Here is a 17,793-nt window from a genome sequence, read left to right as displayed (position 1 = left end):
CATTATTGCATTATCAACTTTAGAACAACTAAAAGAAACTACTTAGATGATTAAGTGAGAGATTATAATATAATACTGCGATACACAAATTGTTAATTGTTAAAGCTGTTTTTAAACATTCAGATTTTGATTTTGCTTCTAAATTACCATGATTGAAAACCCTTGACCCTGTAATCCTGTATGACTGTCCTCTTTCTGTGTCACTGGGTCAGGTTTATTTATGATAAAGAAACTAGCGATCAATATTTACCATTATCTTTTACTGCAATTGACATTCTCTCAAAATACATAATTTAGGGATAAAAAGACAATGATAAAAGCAAAATATTGAATTGTTTGAAATAAAAAGAAACTTGAAGATATTTAATTGTTGCTATAAACTCTTATTAAAAAAATGAATTAAACTCTTATTAAACATGTTTATAGTGTGTAATTCACCATCACAAGGAAAGTAAACTAAGAAACAGTTTTAATCATCATTACTCACCAAAGCATCTCCAGTTTATAATATGCATCCTCCTCCAGATCAGAGAGCGGCTTCACATCTGAGTGTCTTAGATTATTTCCATACAGATTCAGATGTCTCAGGTGTGAGGGGTTTGATCTCAGAGCTGAAGTCAGAGCAGCACAACCTTCATCTGTAACACCACACTTACTCAACCTGTAGAGAACAATGACACTCTTCAGTGTCTCTGAGTTCAGGAAACACTGATATAATTTATATGATAAATATGAATTTCTCCTTTTTCCTCAACAGATTTATATATGAAAGCAGTTGTCACCTCTTCACATCATCCAATCATGCTTATAACTATCAAAAACATTCAAAAGTAAAATAACCTCAGAATTTTTGGAAAGAATCCACTGAAGATTAAACATCCTTTTCAGTTACTTGATGGTAAACCTTTTTTGTATATATTATTTTTGTATATCATTGATTATTCAACACAGGAGAAAAACAGATGACGTTGAGACTTTTAAAAATCTTACTTGAGTATCTCCAGTTTACAGCGAGGATCCTGCAGTAGAGTAGAAAGCTGTTTGACTCCAGAATCTCCTACTTTATTCCATGACAGATCCAGTTCTCTCAGGTGTGAGGGGTTTGATCTCAGAGCTGAAGTCAGAGCAGCACAACCTTCATCTGTAACACCACAATCCCACAACCTGTAGAGAACAATGACACTCTTCAGTCTCTCAGTTCAGGATCTACAGCTCAGATAAGAAGAACTTCACAGTCAGAGACTTAATCCACGGCACCATTAACATGTCCAGTCTAAGGTTCAGACCCGCTTCTACAAACTGCTTGAGCGGGTTAGTCTCCATTTGATAAAAATTGCAAGAAAATTCGATAACACTTTATTTAACAGTGTCCTTGTTACATATGTTACATGAACTTACCATAGTAATAACAGTAAATTATGCATAATTACATGCAACTAACCCTCAACCAAATCCTAATCCTACCCTTATCCTATACTACTGTAAGTACATGTGGTTGCTTAATATTACTCAGTACTTAAACATATAATTACACTGTAACAATGACACCTTAAAATAAAGTGTAACCGAATATTCATTCTTTTTTATGCAAGTACCCAAAAATCATCAACATATCTGTATATGAACACGGTTGTCACGTCTTTACATCATCCAGTCATGTTTAATCTATCATTAATATTGTAAAATGATGTCAGACACATTGGAAAGAATCTAATGAAAATAAAAGCAACATTCCCATTAGTAATTTCACAGTAGATTTTTTTTTTTTTTTTTTTGTATGGCAATCGTTATTTATCATTAAAATTGAGGACTATGTTGGGACATTTTATACAATCTTACCTCAGTATCTCCAGTTTACAGTGAGGATCCTGCAGTAGATCAGAAAGCTGCTTGACTCCAGAATCTCCTACTTTATTCACAGACAGACTCAGTTCTCTCAGGTGTGAGGGGTTTGATCTCAGAGCTGAAGTCAGAGGAGCACAACCTTTATCTGTAACACCACACTTATATAACCTGTAGAGAACAATGAAACTCTTCAGTCTCTCAGTTCAGGATCTACAGCTCAGATAAGCAGAACTTCACAATCAGAGACTTAATCCACGGCACCATTAACAGGTCCAGTCTAAGGTTCAGACCCGCTTCTACAAACTGCTTGAGCGGGTTAGTCTCCATATCATAAAAATTGCAAGAATATTTGATAACACTTTATTTAACAGTGTCCTTGTTACATATGTTACATGAACTTATCATAGTAATAACAGGTAAATTATGCATAATTACACGTAACTAACCCTCAACCAAATCCTAATCCTACCCTTATCCTGTACTAAGTACATGTAATTGCTTAATATTACTCAGTACTTAAATATATAATTACACTGTAACAATGACACCTTAAAATAGTGTGTAACCAAATATAAAAAAAAAAATGTATGCAAGTACCCAAAAATCATCAACATATCTGTATATGAACACGGTTGTCACATCTTTACATCATCCAGTCATGTTTAATTGTTAACATTGTAAAATGATGTCAGACACATTGGAAAGAATCTAACGAAAATAAAATCAATATTCCCATTAGTAATTTCATAGTAGATTTATTATTATTATTATTATTATTATTTGTATGGCAATCATTATTTACCATTAAAATAGAGGACTATGTTGAGACTTTTATACAATCTTACCACAGTATCTCCAGTTTACAGTGAGGATCCTGCAGTAGATCAGAAAGCTTCTTGACTCCAAAATCTCCTACTTTATTCTCAGACAGATCCAGTTTTCTCAGGCGTGAGGGGTTTGATCTCAGAGCTGAAGTCAGAGCAGCACAACCTTCATCTGTAACACCACAACATCTCAACCTGTAGAGAACAATGACACTCTTCAGTCTCTCAGTTCAGGAAACACTGATATAAATGATAAGATATATATGAATTTATCCTTTATCCTCAACAGATTTGTATATGAAAGCAGTTGTCACCTCTTCACATCATCCAATCATGCTTATAACTATTGTTGTGGAAAATATGCAATTGTCCAGTTACAAGTATGCCTTTTTGTAAACTAGTTTACCTGTAAATAATAAAACTATATTTAATTGAAACTAAGAAGCTCGTCTGCCAAAATTCTTTGATTTCTAAAAAACTGAAATGAACAGACCACGAAGAAGTCTTCTGACCTATAGATTGTGAGTATGAAAATTCAGATGCTTATGATTTAGGACAGATTTTACTTTCCCTAACCTGAGAATAATCAAAATAAAGTTAAAGGTGTCTAAAAATATGCACCATAAAACACTATCAAAAACTATCAAAAGTAAAATGACCTCAGAAGCTTTGGAAAGAATCTAATGAAGATTTTTGTCTGCCAGCATCATCGTGTGCCGCATAACATCATAAATGTGTAGTTTTATGCTCGGGGTGCCGAGAAAGGGCGCCCACGCTATCTAACCAATGGAGCTCTGATATGCTATTAAAACGTCACTAAATATGATCAATTCATCCAATCAGTGACGCATAGTAATAATTCTATGAATAACATGGAAGCCGTTTCTCAATACCAAGTACGCAAAGTTCGGACTTGAGTCCTTGGTAGTTCGGACTTGACAAGTTCGACTAAGGAGAACGAACTCCCGAGGACGGGAGGACACAAGTCTGATAATTCTGCAAATGGAACAGCGGCGTACTTGATAGCGTCACTCAGCTCGCTCTGGCTACTCCGGTTATCTCTTTATGTATATCTAGGCTACAAATAAAACAAAATATGTTATAAACCACCACTCTGCCTCTTTTCATTTTCATTTAAAAAAATCTTAAACATAATGGCCACACAAATGTGGTTCAGGCAACGCAATTGATTATCTTCACTGCTTATTTATAACACGAAATATAAAGCACAACCCTGACTCTTTTTGTTTTCATTTTAAAAATATGATAAATAAAAAACATTATAATATTGATTATTAAAAACGAACATTTAGCAAAAAGAGATAGGGTTGTGTCATTTTATTTTATTATATATGTACATACAGTGAAGAGAATGCAGGCAACATGTATAATAAAACATTTTATATGTTTTAAATATATAAAATAAAATGACATAACCTTTTTTGTTAAATGTCAGTTTTAATGATCAATAATAGCCATTATAAAAGTATAAGTAGCCTAAAAGGTATAAGAAGCTATACAATAATAAAGCAAACGATTCAGTCAACATAAGTCAGCTCTCTAGGCTACAACGTTAAAGTTAAATAGACTAAATAAAGCTATAAAACTTCACTTTGCCCTCAGCTTAACGTTTTGCCTGGGAACAAATTATAGATTAATGAGACAAATAAAATAAATAAATCGTCCGTTAGATATACACAAGACGATTTATATCTCATGTTAAACCACTAGACTGGAGACATCTGAGCCAGCGGCAAACGTCAGCAACACTAACCGAGGAAAGGCTGTTCTCGGCGGGGTACATGAGTGCCGAGTGTCCGATTGCCTGGTTCTCACAACTCCGAAAACGTCAGATCAAATTTTCAAATAGGCGCTATCTTTATAAATAAACCAAAGATTTGAGCTTTAAACAACTACTTTCTCGCCTGAAATACTCTTAAAACTACATTTCGTGACACAATTACAGCAGTAATTTTAAATTACGCTGGGTTTCTCCTCTGCTATTGACGCTTGCTGGTTGGTGTGAGATGCATTCTGGGATACCTGGCTGTCTCAAGTCCGCACAAGTCACCTCTCGATGCATCCTCGGTAAAAGGGACAAATCCGGGGATTTGAACTGGACTTGGCTAGATGTGGGGTGTTTCTCAAAACCAAGAATGCAAAAAACGGACTTGTGTTCTTGGGGAGAACGCTCTTGCTAGTTGTTCTTGGAAGAATGAACTCACAAGGTGACGAGCACACAGAACGCTGCTGACAGTTTGAGACGATGCGTTCTTGCTGGTATTGCGCAATAATAGATTTGCACAGACGCCGTCTGCAGTAATCAAACATAACGAGAATTATTGACGATAACAGCCAGGCTTTACCGCCTAAGCCTACCCTCAGCTCAAGAGATTACTCTACAACTGTACACTATGTAATGTATATTCATAACAATAAAGCTATCTACGCTGGAGATTCTCACTTCCGAAAACGTTTGAGCGCATTTTCGATTTGCCATAAATTTCCGAAAAATGCCAGTATTTGAAATCTAATGTACACAGTTGATTTCTCGCATCAAATGTTCTCAGAAGTGAATTTAGTGATGAAATATTGTACGAATTTGTAGAAAAACGACTTGCTGTATTGACCTCTCGTTCCTCGAATGCCTAAATGAATGCTGGGATATTTCTGCCGTCAAGTTCACACAAGTTACTAACCTATGCATCCTCTGTTTGATGGGCGTGTCAAGAACACTTCCGAGATTTTTAACCATTCTTGCCAAAATGCAAACTTGTGTATTGGGACGGTACTTGGGCAGCGACTGATGACGTTTCACAAGTCCACAAGAACACAAGTACAGACAAGAACGCATATTGAGAAACGGCCGTGAACTTTGAATTGGAACCGTACTTGGGCAGCGACTGATGACGTTTCACAAGTCCACAAGAACACAAGTACACACAAGAATGCACATTGAGAAATGGCTGGAGTTTTACTCTACTTGGTGTGGTCAGGTGACAGTGAGATTCGGCGGGCGGAGCCAGTCTTTCTTGACAAGTTGACAATGGCGGCGCCGGCGGCACACGAGAAAGAGACCGTGCAATCTCTTCTTCAAACTCCGTTTGAAAGAAGACCACTGGCTGAAAAATTTAAAACAAATGAAATGGGACCAGCCACAAATTAACATCAGACAGCAGGTGAAAGGCAAGGAAGCGTCTTATACTAGAGCCTTTTCTTTTTAGCCGTGGCTAACCGGCTGTGGAGTAGCTAACTCGCTGTTTTGCTTCCCTTTTTTGCTTTTTAAAACTGCAGCGACCGATCGAGCCTGGTGTGAAAACGGTGTTCAGGATATGAAACATTTTTCGGAAAAAAATAAAAAAACACGAACACACAAAGATGCATATGGACAACTGCCTGAAATTTGCGTTGATGGGGAAGGCTAACATTGCTACTCAGTTGGATGATGGCCATCAACTTTGTATAAGAAGGCACAATGAGGAAGTGGACAAGAATCGATATATTCTTTCTAAACTGATTGACTGTGTAAAATTTTGTGGTGCCTTTGAATTGGCTTTGCGTGGCCATGACGAGACTGAAGCCTCTGAGAACCCAGGCATTTTTAGGGGCCTTGTTAACTTCGCCTCGTCATTGGACGCTGCTCTGAAGGAGCACTTGGAGGGAGCTACTGTGTTCAGAGGTACGTCCAAAACAATTCAGAATGAGCTGCTGGACTGTATGCTGACTGTTATTAAGGAGTACATTCACGAGGAGGTGACTGCGGCTGATTATATTGTCATTCAAGCCGATGAAACATCTGACGTGTCTGTCCAGACAGACTTGCCCTTGTACTTTGCTACATTGACCGCTACAACGTCATTCAAGAGCGCTATTTTGAGTTCATACTGATTGAAAACGCGAATGCTGAAAACATTGCTCTAACACTTTTGGAAAGGATGAGTGCATTGATCCCACCCAAAGATAAGACAAAATGAATAGCTCAAGCTTATGACGGAGTGAGCGTTATGCGGGGTGCCACTGGAGGAGTTCAGCGTTAAGTGATGGATGTGTATGAAAACGCACACTACGTGCATTGTTATGCACATCAGCTCCTCCACTGCTCCTACAAGCACTCAGCATCTCCTCTGCTCCTCCAAGCACAACAGCATCTCCACTACTCCTCCAAGCACTCAGCATCTCCTCTGCTCCTCCAAGCACAACAGCATCTCCTCTGCTCCTCCAAGCACAACAGCATCTCCACTACTCCTCCAAGCACTCAGCATCTCCTCTGCTCCTCCTAGCACTCAGCATCTCCTCTGCACCCTCAAGCACTCAGCATCTCCTCTGCTCCTCCTAGCACAACAGCATCTCCACTGCTCCTCCAATCACTCAGCATATCCACTACTCCTCCAAGCACTCAGCATCTCCTCTGCTCCTCCAAGCACTCAGCATCTCCTCTGCTCCTCCAAGCACAACAGCATCTCCTCTGCTCCTCCAAGCACAACAGCATCTCCACTACTCCTCCAAGCACTCAGCTAATCCACTACTCCTCCAAGCACTCAGCATCTCCTCTGCTCCTCCTAGCACAACAGCATCTCCACTGCTCCTCCAAGCACTCAGCATATCCACTACTCCTCCTAGCACAACAGCATTCACTGCTCCTCCAAGCACTCAGCATATCCACTACTCCTCCAAGCACTCAGAATCTCCTCTGCTCCTCCAAGCACAACAGCATCTCCTCTGCTCCTCCAAGCACAACAGCATCTCCACTACTCCTACAAGCACTCAGCATCTCCTCTGCTCCTCCAAGCACAACAGCATCTCCACTACTCCTCCAAGCACTCAGCATCTCCTCTGCTCCTCCAAGCACAACAGCATCTCCACTACTCCTCCTAGCACTCAGCATCTCCTCTGCTCCTCCTAGCACAACAGCATCTCCACTGCTCCTCCAAGCACTCAGCATATCCACTACTCCTCCAAGCACTCAGCATCTCCTCTGCTCCTCCTAGCACAACAGCATCTCCACTGCTCCTCCAAGCACTCAGCATATCCACTACTCCTCCTAGCACAACAGCATCTCCACTGCTCCTCCAAGCACTCAGCATATCCACTACTCCTCCAAGCACTCAGCATCTCCTCTGCTCCTCCAAGCACAACAGCATCTCCACTACTCCTCCAAGCACTCAGCATCTCCTCTGCTCCTCCTAGCACTCAGCATCTCCTCTGCTCCCCCAAGCACTCAGCATCTCCTCTGCTCCTCGAAGCACAACAGCATCTCCACTGCTCCTCCAAGCACTCAGCATACCCACTACTCCTCCAAGCACTCAGCATCTCCTCTGCTCCTCCTAGCACAACAGCATCTCCACTGCTCCTCCAAGCACTCAGCATATCCACTACTCCTCCAAGCACTCAGCATCTCCTCTGCTCCTCCAAGCACTCAGCATCTCCTCTGCTCCTCCAAGCACTCAGCATCTCCTCTGCTCCTCCAAGCACTCAGCATCTCCTCTGCTCCTCCAAGCACTCAGCATCTCCACTACTCCTCCAATCACTCAGCATCTCCACTACTCCTAAAAGCACTCAGCATCTCCTCTGCTCCTCCAAGCACAACAGCATGTCCACTACTCCTCCAAGCACTCAGCATCTCCTCTGCTCCTCCAAGCACAACAGCATCTCCACTACTCCTCCAAGCACTAAGCATCTCCTCTGCTCCTCCTAGCACTCAGCATCTCCTCTGCTCCCCCAAGCATTCAGCATCTCCTCTGCTCCTCGAAGCACAACAGCATCTCCACTGCTCCTCCAATCACTCAGCATCTCCTCTTCTCCTCCAAGCACTCAGCATCACCTCTGCTCCTCCAAGCACAACAGCATCTCCTCTGCTCCTCCAAGCACAACAGCATCTCCTCTGCTCCTCCAAGCACAACAGCATCTCCACTACTCCTCCAAGCACTCAGCTAATCCACTACTCCTCCAAGCACTCAGCATCTCCTCTGCTCCTCCTAGCACAACAGCATCTCCACTGCTCCTCCAAGCACTCAGCATATCCACTACTCCTCCTAGCACAACAGCATTCACTGCTCCTCCAAGCACTCAGCATATCCACTACTCCTCCAAGCACTCAGAATCTCCTCTGCTCCTCCAAGCACAACAGCATCTCCTCTGCTCCTCCAAGCACAACAGCATCTCCACTACTCCTACAAGCACTCAGCATCTCCTCTGCTCCTCCAAGCACAACAGCATCTCCACTACTCCTCCAAGCACTCAGCATCTCCTCTGCTCCTCCAAGCACAACAGCATCTCCACTACTCCTCCTAGCACTCAGCATCTCCTCTGCTCCTCCTAGCACAACAGCATCTCCACTGCTCCTCCAAGCACTCAGCATATCCACTACTCCTCCAAGCACTCAGCATCTCCTCTGCTCCTCCTAGCACAACAGCATCTCCACTGCTCCTCCAAGCACTCAGCATATCCACTACTCCTCCTAGCACAACAGCATCTCCACTGCTCCTCCAAGCACTCAGCATATCCACTACTCCTCCAAGCACTCAGCATCTCCTCTGCTCCTCCAAGCACAACAGCATCTCCACTACTCCTCCAAGCACTCAGCATCTCCTCTGCTCCTCCTAGCACTCAGCATCTCCTCTGCTCCCCCAAGCACTCAGCATCTCCTCTGCTCCTCGAAGCACAACAGCATCTCCACTGCTCCTCCAAGCACTCAGCATACCCACTACTCCTCCAAGCACTCAGCATCTCCTCTGCTCCTCCTAGCACAACAGCATCTCCACTGCTCCTCCAAGCACTCAGCATATCCACTACTCCTCCAAGCACTCAGCATCTCCTCTGCTCCTCCAAGCACTCAGCATCTCCTCTGCTCCTCCAAGCACTCAGCATCTCCTCTGCTCCTCCAAGCACTCAGCATCTCCTCTGCTCCTCCAAGCACTCAGCATCTCCACTACTCCTCCAATCACTCAGCATCTCCACTACTCCTAAAAGCACTCAGCATCTCCTCTGCTCCTCCAAGCACAACAGCATGTCCACTACTCCTCCAAGCACTCAGCATCTCCTCTGCTCCTCCAAGCACAACAGCATCTCCACTACTCCTCCAAGCACTAAGCATCTCCTCTGCTCCTCCTAGCACTCAGCATCTCCTCTGCTCCCCCAAGCATTCAGCATCTCCTCTGCTCCTCGAAGCACAACAGCATCTCCACTGCTCCTCCAATCACTCAGCATCTCCTCTTCTCCTCCAAGCACTCAGCATCACCTCTGCTCCTCCAAGCACAACAGCATCTCCTCTGCTCCTCCAAGCACAACAGCATCTCCACTACTCCTCCAAGCACTCAGCATCTCCACTACTCCTCCAAGCACTCAGCATCTCCTCTGCTCCTCCAAGCACCAAAGCATCTCCACTACTCCTCCAAGCACAACAGCATCTCCTCTGCTCCTCCGAGCACAACAGCATCTCCACTACTCCTCCAAGCACTCAGCATCTCATCTGCTCCTCCAAGCACAACCGCATCTCCACTACTCCTCAAAGCACAACAGCATCTCCTCTGCTCCTCCAAGCACTCAGCATCTCCACTACTCCTCCAAGCACAACAGCATCTCCTCTGCTCCTCCGAGCACAACAGCATCTCCACTACTCCTCCAAGCACTCAGCATCTCCTCTGCTCCTCCAAGCACAACAGCATCTCCACTACTCCTCCAAGCACTCAGCATCTCCTCTGCTCCTCCAAGCACAGCAGCATCTCCACTACTCCTCCAAACACTCAGCATCTCCACTACTCCTCCAAGCACTCAGCATCTCCACTACTCCTACAAGCACTCAGCATCTCCTCTGCTCCTCCAAGCACAACAGCATCTCCACTACTCCTCCAAGCACTCAGCATCTCCTCTGCTCCTCCAAGCACAACAGCATCTCCTCTGCTCCTCCAAGCACTCAGCATCTCCTCTGCTCCTCCAAGCACTCAGCATCTCCTCTGCTCCTCCAAGCACTCAGCATCTCCTCTGCTCCTCCAAGCACTCAGCATTGTGTCTCTGGAGGAGCAGACGAGATGCTGTTGTGTCTCTGGAGGAGCAGAGAGGCTGAGTGCTTGGAGGATTTAGATTTTTTTTTTTAGATTTTTTTTTTTTTTTGTCTGTCTTACAGGTGGTTTGCTGTAGCATAAGATTCGTGATTGTCACATGTGAACACTGAAGACAATGTATAGCATTTTTTATTGACTTGCTCACCATTCCAATTAATGTACAGTCTTCTCCATCTAGTAGTTACTCCATGTAATAACAGCGACTATTTAACTCTTTGTGTTTATTGAATATTGACTCTGTGCGCTCACTGTAATTCATGCAAATTACAGCAATTAGAAGTTCACCTTGTATGACTTGGTTTCCAATGAATCTCAAATTGGCACATCTTTCTGTCTTTGAAAGAACAATATTTGAAATCTACAAGGAATTCTACAATTCTAAATTCATACTTTAATAATTACATTAGATGCTATTTGTTTTTGAGCCATTACTTCGGTGTTAATGTAATAAACAAATAGCAGCAACTGTTTAATTTTTTAAATAAAAATTTTAAAACCACAGTGTACCTCAGCCCCCCCTACTTTTTCCATCACCAGCCGCCACTGCTTAATTGGTTCATGATTAGTTCATATCTTCGCTAATCATGAGTTCATGTTGAAATAACTATTGATTCTGGTATAAGGATATGATTATTCATGTACTGTTATTGTAAAGGGTTACCTAAGATATGAGTTTATCCTATTACAGTATTGCTTTGGTTAGAAAACACATGCTAAAATCATAAATATGATCATGTTTTATCAGTGTAATGATTGTTGTCAGAGTGACTTACTGAATTGATCTGGATTCTTTTACCACAGGCATCAGCTTCTGAAGAGCTTCACCTGCTGTATTTTGGCCTCCAATAAACTGTTTTAGATCAAAAACATCCATCTTCTGCTCTGATGTCAGCAACACATAAGCCAGAGCTGACCACTGTGAAGAGGAGAGTTTGGTTCTTCCTATTTCTCCAGATGTCAGATAACGTTGAATCTCCTGCATCAGAGAATCATCACCCAGTTCATTCAGACAGTGGAACAGATTGATGGATCTCTCTGGAGAGTGATTCTTCCTGATCTTCTGTTTGATCTTCTGAACTGTTTTCTCTTTGTTGTAGGAGCAGCTTCCAGTCTGTGTCAGTAGTTCTCGTAAGAGAGTCTGATTGGACTCCAATGAGAGACCCAGAAGGAAACGCAGGAAAAGGTCCAGATGTCCATTCTTACTCTGTAAAGCCTCATCCACAGCTCTCTGATGCAGCTTAGATAATGAATATTTCTTCTGGTTTAAGATTTTAGAAAATAAACCTTGTTTGGGTTTGTCAAACACATTTCTGTTCTTATATGTAAAGTAAATGTGTGCATATAGAGCTGCTAGATGTTCCTGGATGCTCAGATGAACAAAGCAGAAGACTTTCCCCTGATACAAGCCCAACTCCTCTCTGAAGATCTGAGTGCACAATCCTGAGTACACTGATGCTTCTGTCACATCAATGCCACACTCTCTCAGGTCTTCCTCATAGAAGATCAGGTTGCCTTTCACAAGCTGCTGGAAAGCCAGTTTCCCCAGTTTGAGAATCATGTCTTCATCTTTCACTCTCTTCTCATAGTCCTTCTCATGTTTGATGTTGGTCTGAATGATCAGGAAGTGTGTGTACATTTGCGCGAGAGTCTTGGGAATCTCTCCTCTCTCTGCTTCACTCAACATCTCCTCTAGAACAGTGGCTGAGATCCAGCAGAACACTGGGATGTGGCACATGATGTGGAGGCTCCTCGAGGACTTCAGGTGTGTGATGATTGTATCAGCCAGACTCTGATCACTGATTCTCTTCCTGAAGTATTCCTCCTTCTGTGTGTCACTGAAGCCTCGTACCTCTGTCACTCGATGGACACACTCAGAGGGGACGAGATCCGCTGCTGCTGGTCTGGAGGTGATCCAGATGAGAGCAGAGGGAAGCAGATTCCCCTCAATGAGGTTCATCAGCAGCTCGTCCACTGAGGCTGATTCAGATATATCACACAGTTTCACTTCGCTCTTAAAGTTTAGAGACAGACGACACTCATCCAGACCATCAAAGATGAGCAACACTTTATATTCACCACTGGATATTTCTTTTTCTTTTGTTTCAGGGAAAAATACATTAAGAAGATCTGAAAGACTGAGTGTTTTGTCCTTCATCAAGTTGATCTCTCTGAAAGGAAGTGGAAATATGAGCTGGACGTCCTGATTCTCTTTCCCTTCAGCCCAGTCCACAATGAACTTCTGCACAGAGACTGTTTTCCCAATGCCAGCGACTCCCTTTGTCAGCACAGTTCTGATGGGTTTGTCTTGTCCAGGTAAAGGTCTAAAGATATCATTGCATTTGATCGGTGTGTCCTCTGTTGCTGCTCTCCTGGATTGTGTCTCAATCTGTCTCACCTCATGCTCATTATTGATCTGTCCACTTTCACTCTCTGTGATGTAGAGCTCTGTGTAGATCTCATTCAGGAGTGTTGGGTTTCCCTGCTTTGCTGTTCCTTCATACAGACACTGAAACTTCTTCAGCAGATCTGATTTGAATCTGCTTTGGACCAGTGAAAGATTGACAGATTAAAATAACAACACTCTCTAATTAAATAATTAGACAATATCACACAAGCAACAGTGCTGTTGGTCTATATATCAGTAAAACTGTTCTTTGGCAGTTTGCACAAGCCTCTAGGAATTGGATATTGATATAAATTTCATTATTTGATTCTGTTCTCAATTCAAATAAATCTGGAAATATTTAAGATACATGTAAATTTTGTAGGGAAAAACCTCTCAACTAATGCAGTAAACTATACAGTGGACCTGCTTCACTTGGATCATTTGTCAGGACTCTCTGGTTTGATCATCAACCTTTCTGTTGTTTGTTTTGTGTCTTGGATGTCAGTTTCTGTCATTCTGCCATCACAGCTGCACCACATTCTAATCAGTGCTCGCTCTCCTTACACACACACACACACACACACACACACACACACACACACACACACACACACACACACACACACACACACACACACACACACACACACACACACACACACACACACACACACACACACACACACACACACACACACACACACACACACACACACACACACACACACACACACACACACACACACACCTGTCTCCCATTTTGCATTGATTTTCTCCACTACTTCTGCTTCTCTCTTTCTTTGCTTCACTGTCAGTGTGTCTTGGTTTAACCAGTCTTGTTTGAGTCATGCTTAGCTTACATGCCTTGTCTGTTTATGTAATCTTGTTTTTTCCCTCTGATTTGCCTAGTCCCTGTACTCAATCCTGTTTCGGCTTGCTCACCCGGTTTCGATCTTCTGATCTTGTTTTGGACTATTGCCTTGGCTCTACCCCCGGGGATGTGGATCTGCCTCTGGTTTTGACCCCTGCCTGCCCCTTGGATTTTACCTCTGTCCCGCCCTTCAATAAATCCGCCCTTCAAATTAGCAACAATGTCCAAATTATTGAATTCAGACAGAATAAATAAACACTATTTATGTTATTTATTTCCATTTTAAATGGACTTGCTCCTATGCCTTTATGTAAATGTTTTGTGAGATTACAGGGAAGCAGTAGATCCACTAGAGCGGCTTCTAGTGGAAACTGTAGAGTTATACATTGTAAACATCATTTGTTCAGACTGCTCTCTCAGTGAAAGGTGTAAAATCTTTTAATTCGTTGCCTGATTATTGAAAATCTACTGCAAATTATAATTATTTTAAAAAAGCCACAAAATCTTGGTTGATACATCAACAAACTTGTAGTCATGTTTAGTGTATTAGTATTATAAATCTCCTCACCCTGTTCATCTCTCGCTATGTGATACTGGCAAAATTCTCTTGTTTACAGGTTACACCTTTGCTTATATATATTATTGTACTTTGTATGTATGTCTGAATTATGCAGCTGGACTCTGGTGAGATTGATCTGTCACCCTTAAACTGACTTTAATAGAACAGAGATAACAGAATAGAGACAAGAATCAACTTGGCTGATTTAACATGAAAATAAATCCCACATGAGTATGTTGAAGAGTGATGAGACTGTCCAAGGATAATGTCATATATCATCTTGCTGTCTACTGTATCTGTGTGTCTTTGGACAGTGTTTAAAGACCCTGAGTGGCTCCAACTACTGTATATCCCGCACCAGAATATGATAGAGACAACAGATCACTATACCAACCCTGGCAAACACACACAACACCCTGTTATGTGCAGAAAATGAGTCTTCTATAAGATTAAGATCATATGACGATTGAAGTACCTGAATCCTGGAGAAGAATCTCCATGTCTGAATGTGTGTGTGTCGTCCATGATTCATTCAGTCTTCATGGAGCTGCTCGGGTAAGAGATCAGAAACACTCATTCACACTCAACACTCATTTTTTTTTCAGTATTTCATGGTTACTTACGTTATTGATCATTTTCATGCGCCACACCGGAAAGGTTACTAAACACCTCAGCCGTTTCTCAACACTTTTTTTTTCTGTACTTGTGAAACGTCATCAGTCTCTGCCAAAGTTCCAGTTCAAAGTTCACATTGAGCCTGAAGAACAGAGTTACACTCCAAGACTTCCATAGGAATTGAGGAATGCGAATGTAACGTGTTCCAGCATTGAACCCCATTCATTTCAGTGTTTCTCAAGCACACTTGCTAGTAAGTTGATGAAATGACTGAATTTTTTATTTTTTTATTTTTATTTTTTTACATTTTAAAGCATTAGTTGACCTCTCTGGAATCTAGACAGGTATTTTATGAAGGGCGTTATAGTTAATGTTTAGCTATCGTTGGACAATAGAGAGTTAGACTCTATTTCAGTTAGATAATATGAGTGAGTACAATAAGCAAGATAGTTCTTCTAATTTAAATTTAAGAAAATAGTTTATCTATCAAATTTAATATTTATCACATGGGATTGTAAGTAATGTGAGAATATGTGTGTAAAGTGTGTAATATCTGCTCTTTTCTCATGTGAAACTGTGAGGTGTTCTGAACACGACATAGAGACAGTGCAGTCGAGCGATAGTGTCCCCCTGAACCATGTCATCCAGGCATATCGAGCCCCGGGACAAAACATCATCTACAGAAAGAGAAAACATCCCAACATCACTATCAGCATCAGAGAAGCTCAGAGCCGCAGTAGTCAGCTGATGTCACATGGTGGCGCTGTTCTACAACAAAACACATCAGCATTAAAATACACAGTGGAGGACAGAAACACTGGAGCTGACAGCCAGTCCAGCATTAAATAAATATTATGTTTCACTCAGATATTTTTCAGCAGCTTCAACTCTGTTTGAGAGCTCAAGATTGCAGGAACAGGCCAATGATGAACTGGACAGAGAGAGAGAGTCCTGCGGTCAGTGTGTGATAGTGACGCTTGTTCTTACTGTTATAATGGAGTCTGGGTTTGGAGAAACACATGAGGAAATCAACAAACAAACTCTGAGCATATAGGACAGTGAAATACAGCTGAAAATCTAAATAATCTTATGTTTCTTATTTATTTTTTAGAAAAATTAAAGCTATTTATTTGCTCTCAGTACATTAAGAGCACATTGCTATAATGACATGGACACACAAACCCCATCTATGTTCCTGGTAGAAAATTCCACTGAAACATCATTAACCTGTTAGCCAGCCACTTTTGAAAAATCCCCAGAAATACCATATCCAAACTAAAACAGATACAGTTCATGAACCCTTTGCACTAAAAGCACAATTATACATTGTTAAAAGCGCTATATAAATGAAGATGACTTGACTAACCTGGATAATCATCATCATGGTGTGAGCAAACCCAAAGTCATGGATTTGATACCCAGGGATCAGATGTATAGATTGAATGCAATGTAAGTCTTTTTGACTAAAGTGTCTGATACATGCATAAATGTGCCTCTGGACAATGAGTTGTTAAATGTGCAATATAAGAAATAAACGAGTCTTGAGTGTGAATGTGTGTTAATTGGACTGTGCAACATGATGTTTAGGTCTGAAGATTTCTCTCAGCTCATATGAATACAGCATGTGTTCGATAGTCAGAGAAAACAACTTTCAAAAAGATTTGCAGAACAATAGGAATGATTATTTTGCAGTTTTCACAAATTATTCAGAAGATGCTCTTCTGTTTGTTTCTTTCTTTATGTTATTAAGTTGGCTTGAGAAAGCCAACTTACTGAAATCCTATTTAAACTTATTATTATTCTTCTTCTTACTTCTTTTTCTGACCGCAAATTTTGGGACACTAACTCCTCCTAGACCGTTCAAGCTACATACTCCAAACTCGGGTCAGACCTTCATACTGTCTATCTATCTATCTATCTATCTATCTATCTATCTATCTATCTATCTATCTATCTATCTATCTATCTATCTATCTATCTATCTATCTATCTATCTATCTATCTATCTATCTATCTTCAAACCTTATCTATCTATCTATCTATCTATCTATCTATCTATCTATCTATCTATCTATCTATCTATCTATCTATCTATCTATCTTCAAACCTTATCTATCTATCTATGCTAGAATCAGTAAATCATACTTGAACATGGTAAATCATGGTATACTATAGTAAATCATGGTAAACTATGGTAAATCATGGTAAACTATGGTAAATCATGCTAGAATCAGTAAATCATACTTGAACATGGTAAATCGTGGTATACTATAGTAAATCATGGTAAACTATGGTAAATCATGGTAATCTATGATAAATCATGCTAGAATCAGTAAATCATACTTGAACATGGTAAATCATGGTATACTATAGTAAATCATGGTAAACTATGGTAAATCGTGGTAAATCATGGTAAACTATGGTAAATCGTGGTAAATCATGGTAAACTATGGTAAATCATGTTAAACTATGATAAATCATGCTAGAATCAGTAAATCATACTTGAATATGGTAAATCATAGTATACTATAGTAAATCATGGTAAATCGTGGTAAATCATGGTAAACTATGGTAAATTGTGGTAAATCATGGTAAAGTATGATAAATCATGGTAAACTATGATAAATCATGCT

General features: G+C 41.2%; 1 protein-coding gene across 1 annotated transcript in view; it reads right to left on the bottom strand.

Annotated features, from left to right (window-relative positions):
- The window catches only part of LOC311300165 (NLR family CARD domain-containing protein 3-like), a gene marked incomplete at its 3' end in the record, with an annotated part of 46,799 nt that extends 30,887 nt beyond the window's left edge, over nucleotides 1-15,912 (bottom strand). The window contains exons 1-5 of the mRNA XM_084424298.1: nucleotides 15,169-15,912; nucleotides 15,021-15,092; nucleotides 11,503-13,266; nucleotides 2,691-2,864; nucleotides 1,840-2,013 (exon numbers count right to left, since the gene is read on the bottom strand). Coding sequence (XP_084280424.1) covers nucleotides 1,840-2,013; nucleotides 2,691-2,864; nucleotides 11,503-13,266; nucleotides 15,021-15,070 — 2,162 coding nt within the window. The 5' untranslated portion in view covers nucleotides 15,071-15,092; nucleotides 15,169-15,912. The remainder of the gene's footprint in view (nucleotides 1-1,839; nucleotides 2,014-2,690; nucleotides 2,865-11,502; nucleotides 13,267-15,020; nucleotides 15,093-15,168) is intronic.
- Between the last annotated feature and the right edge of the window lie 1,881 nt (nucleotides 15,913-17,793).

The sequence above is a fragment of the Rutilus rutilus genome (assembly GCF_951802725.1).
Source record: "Rutilus rutilus genome assembly, chromosome: 11".
NCBI classification, from domain to species: domain Eukaryota; kingdom Metazoa; phylum Chordata; class Actinopteri; order Cypriniformes; family Leuciscidae; genus Rutilus; species Rutilus rutilus.
The sequence above is the reverse complement of the archived record's forward strand: the minus strand, read 5'-3'. Positions and strand labels throughout refer to the sequence as shown.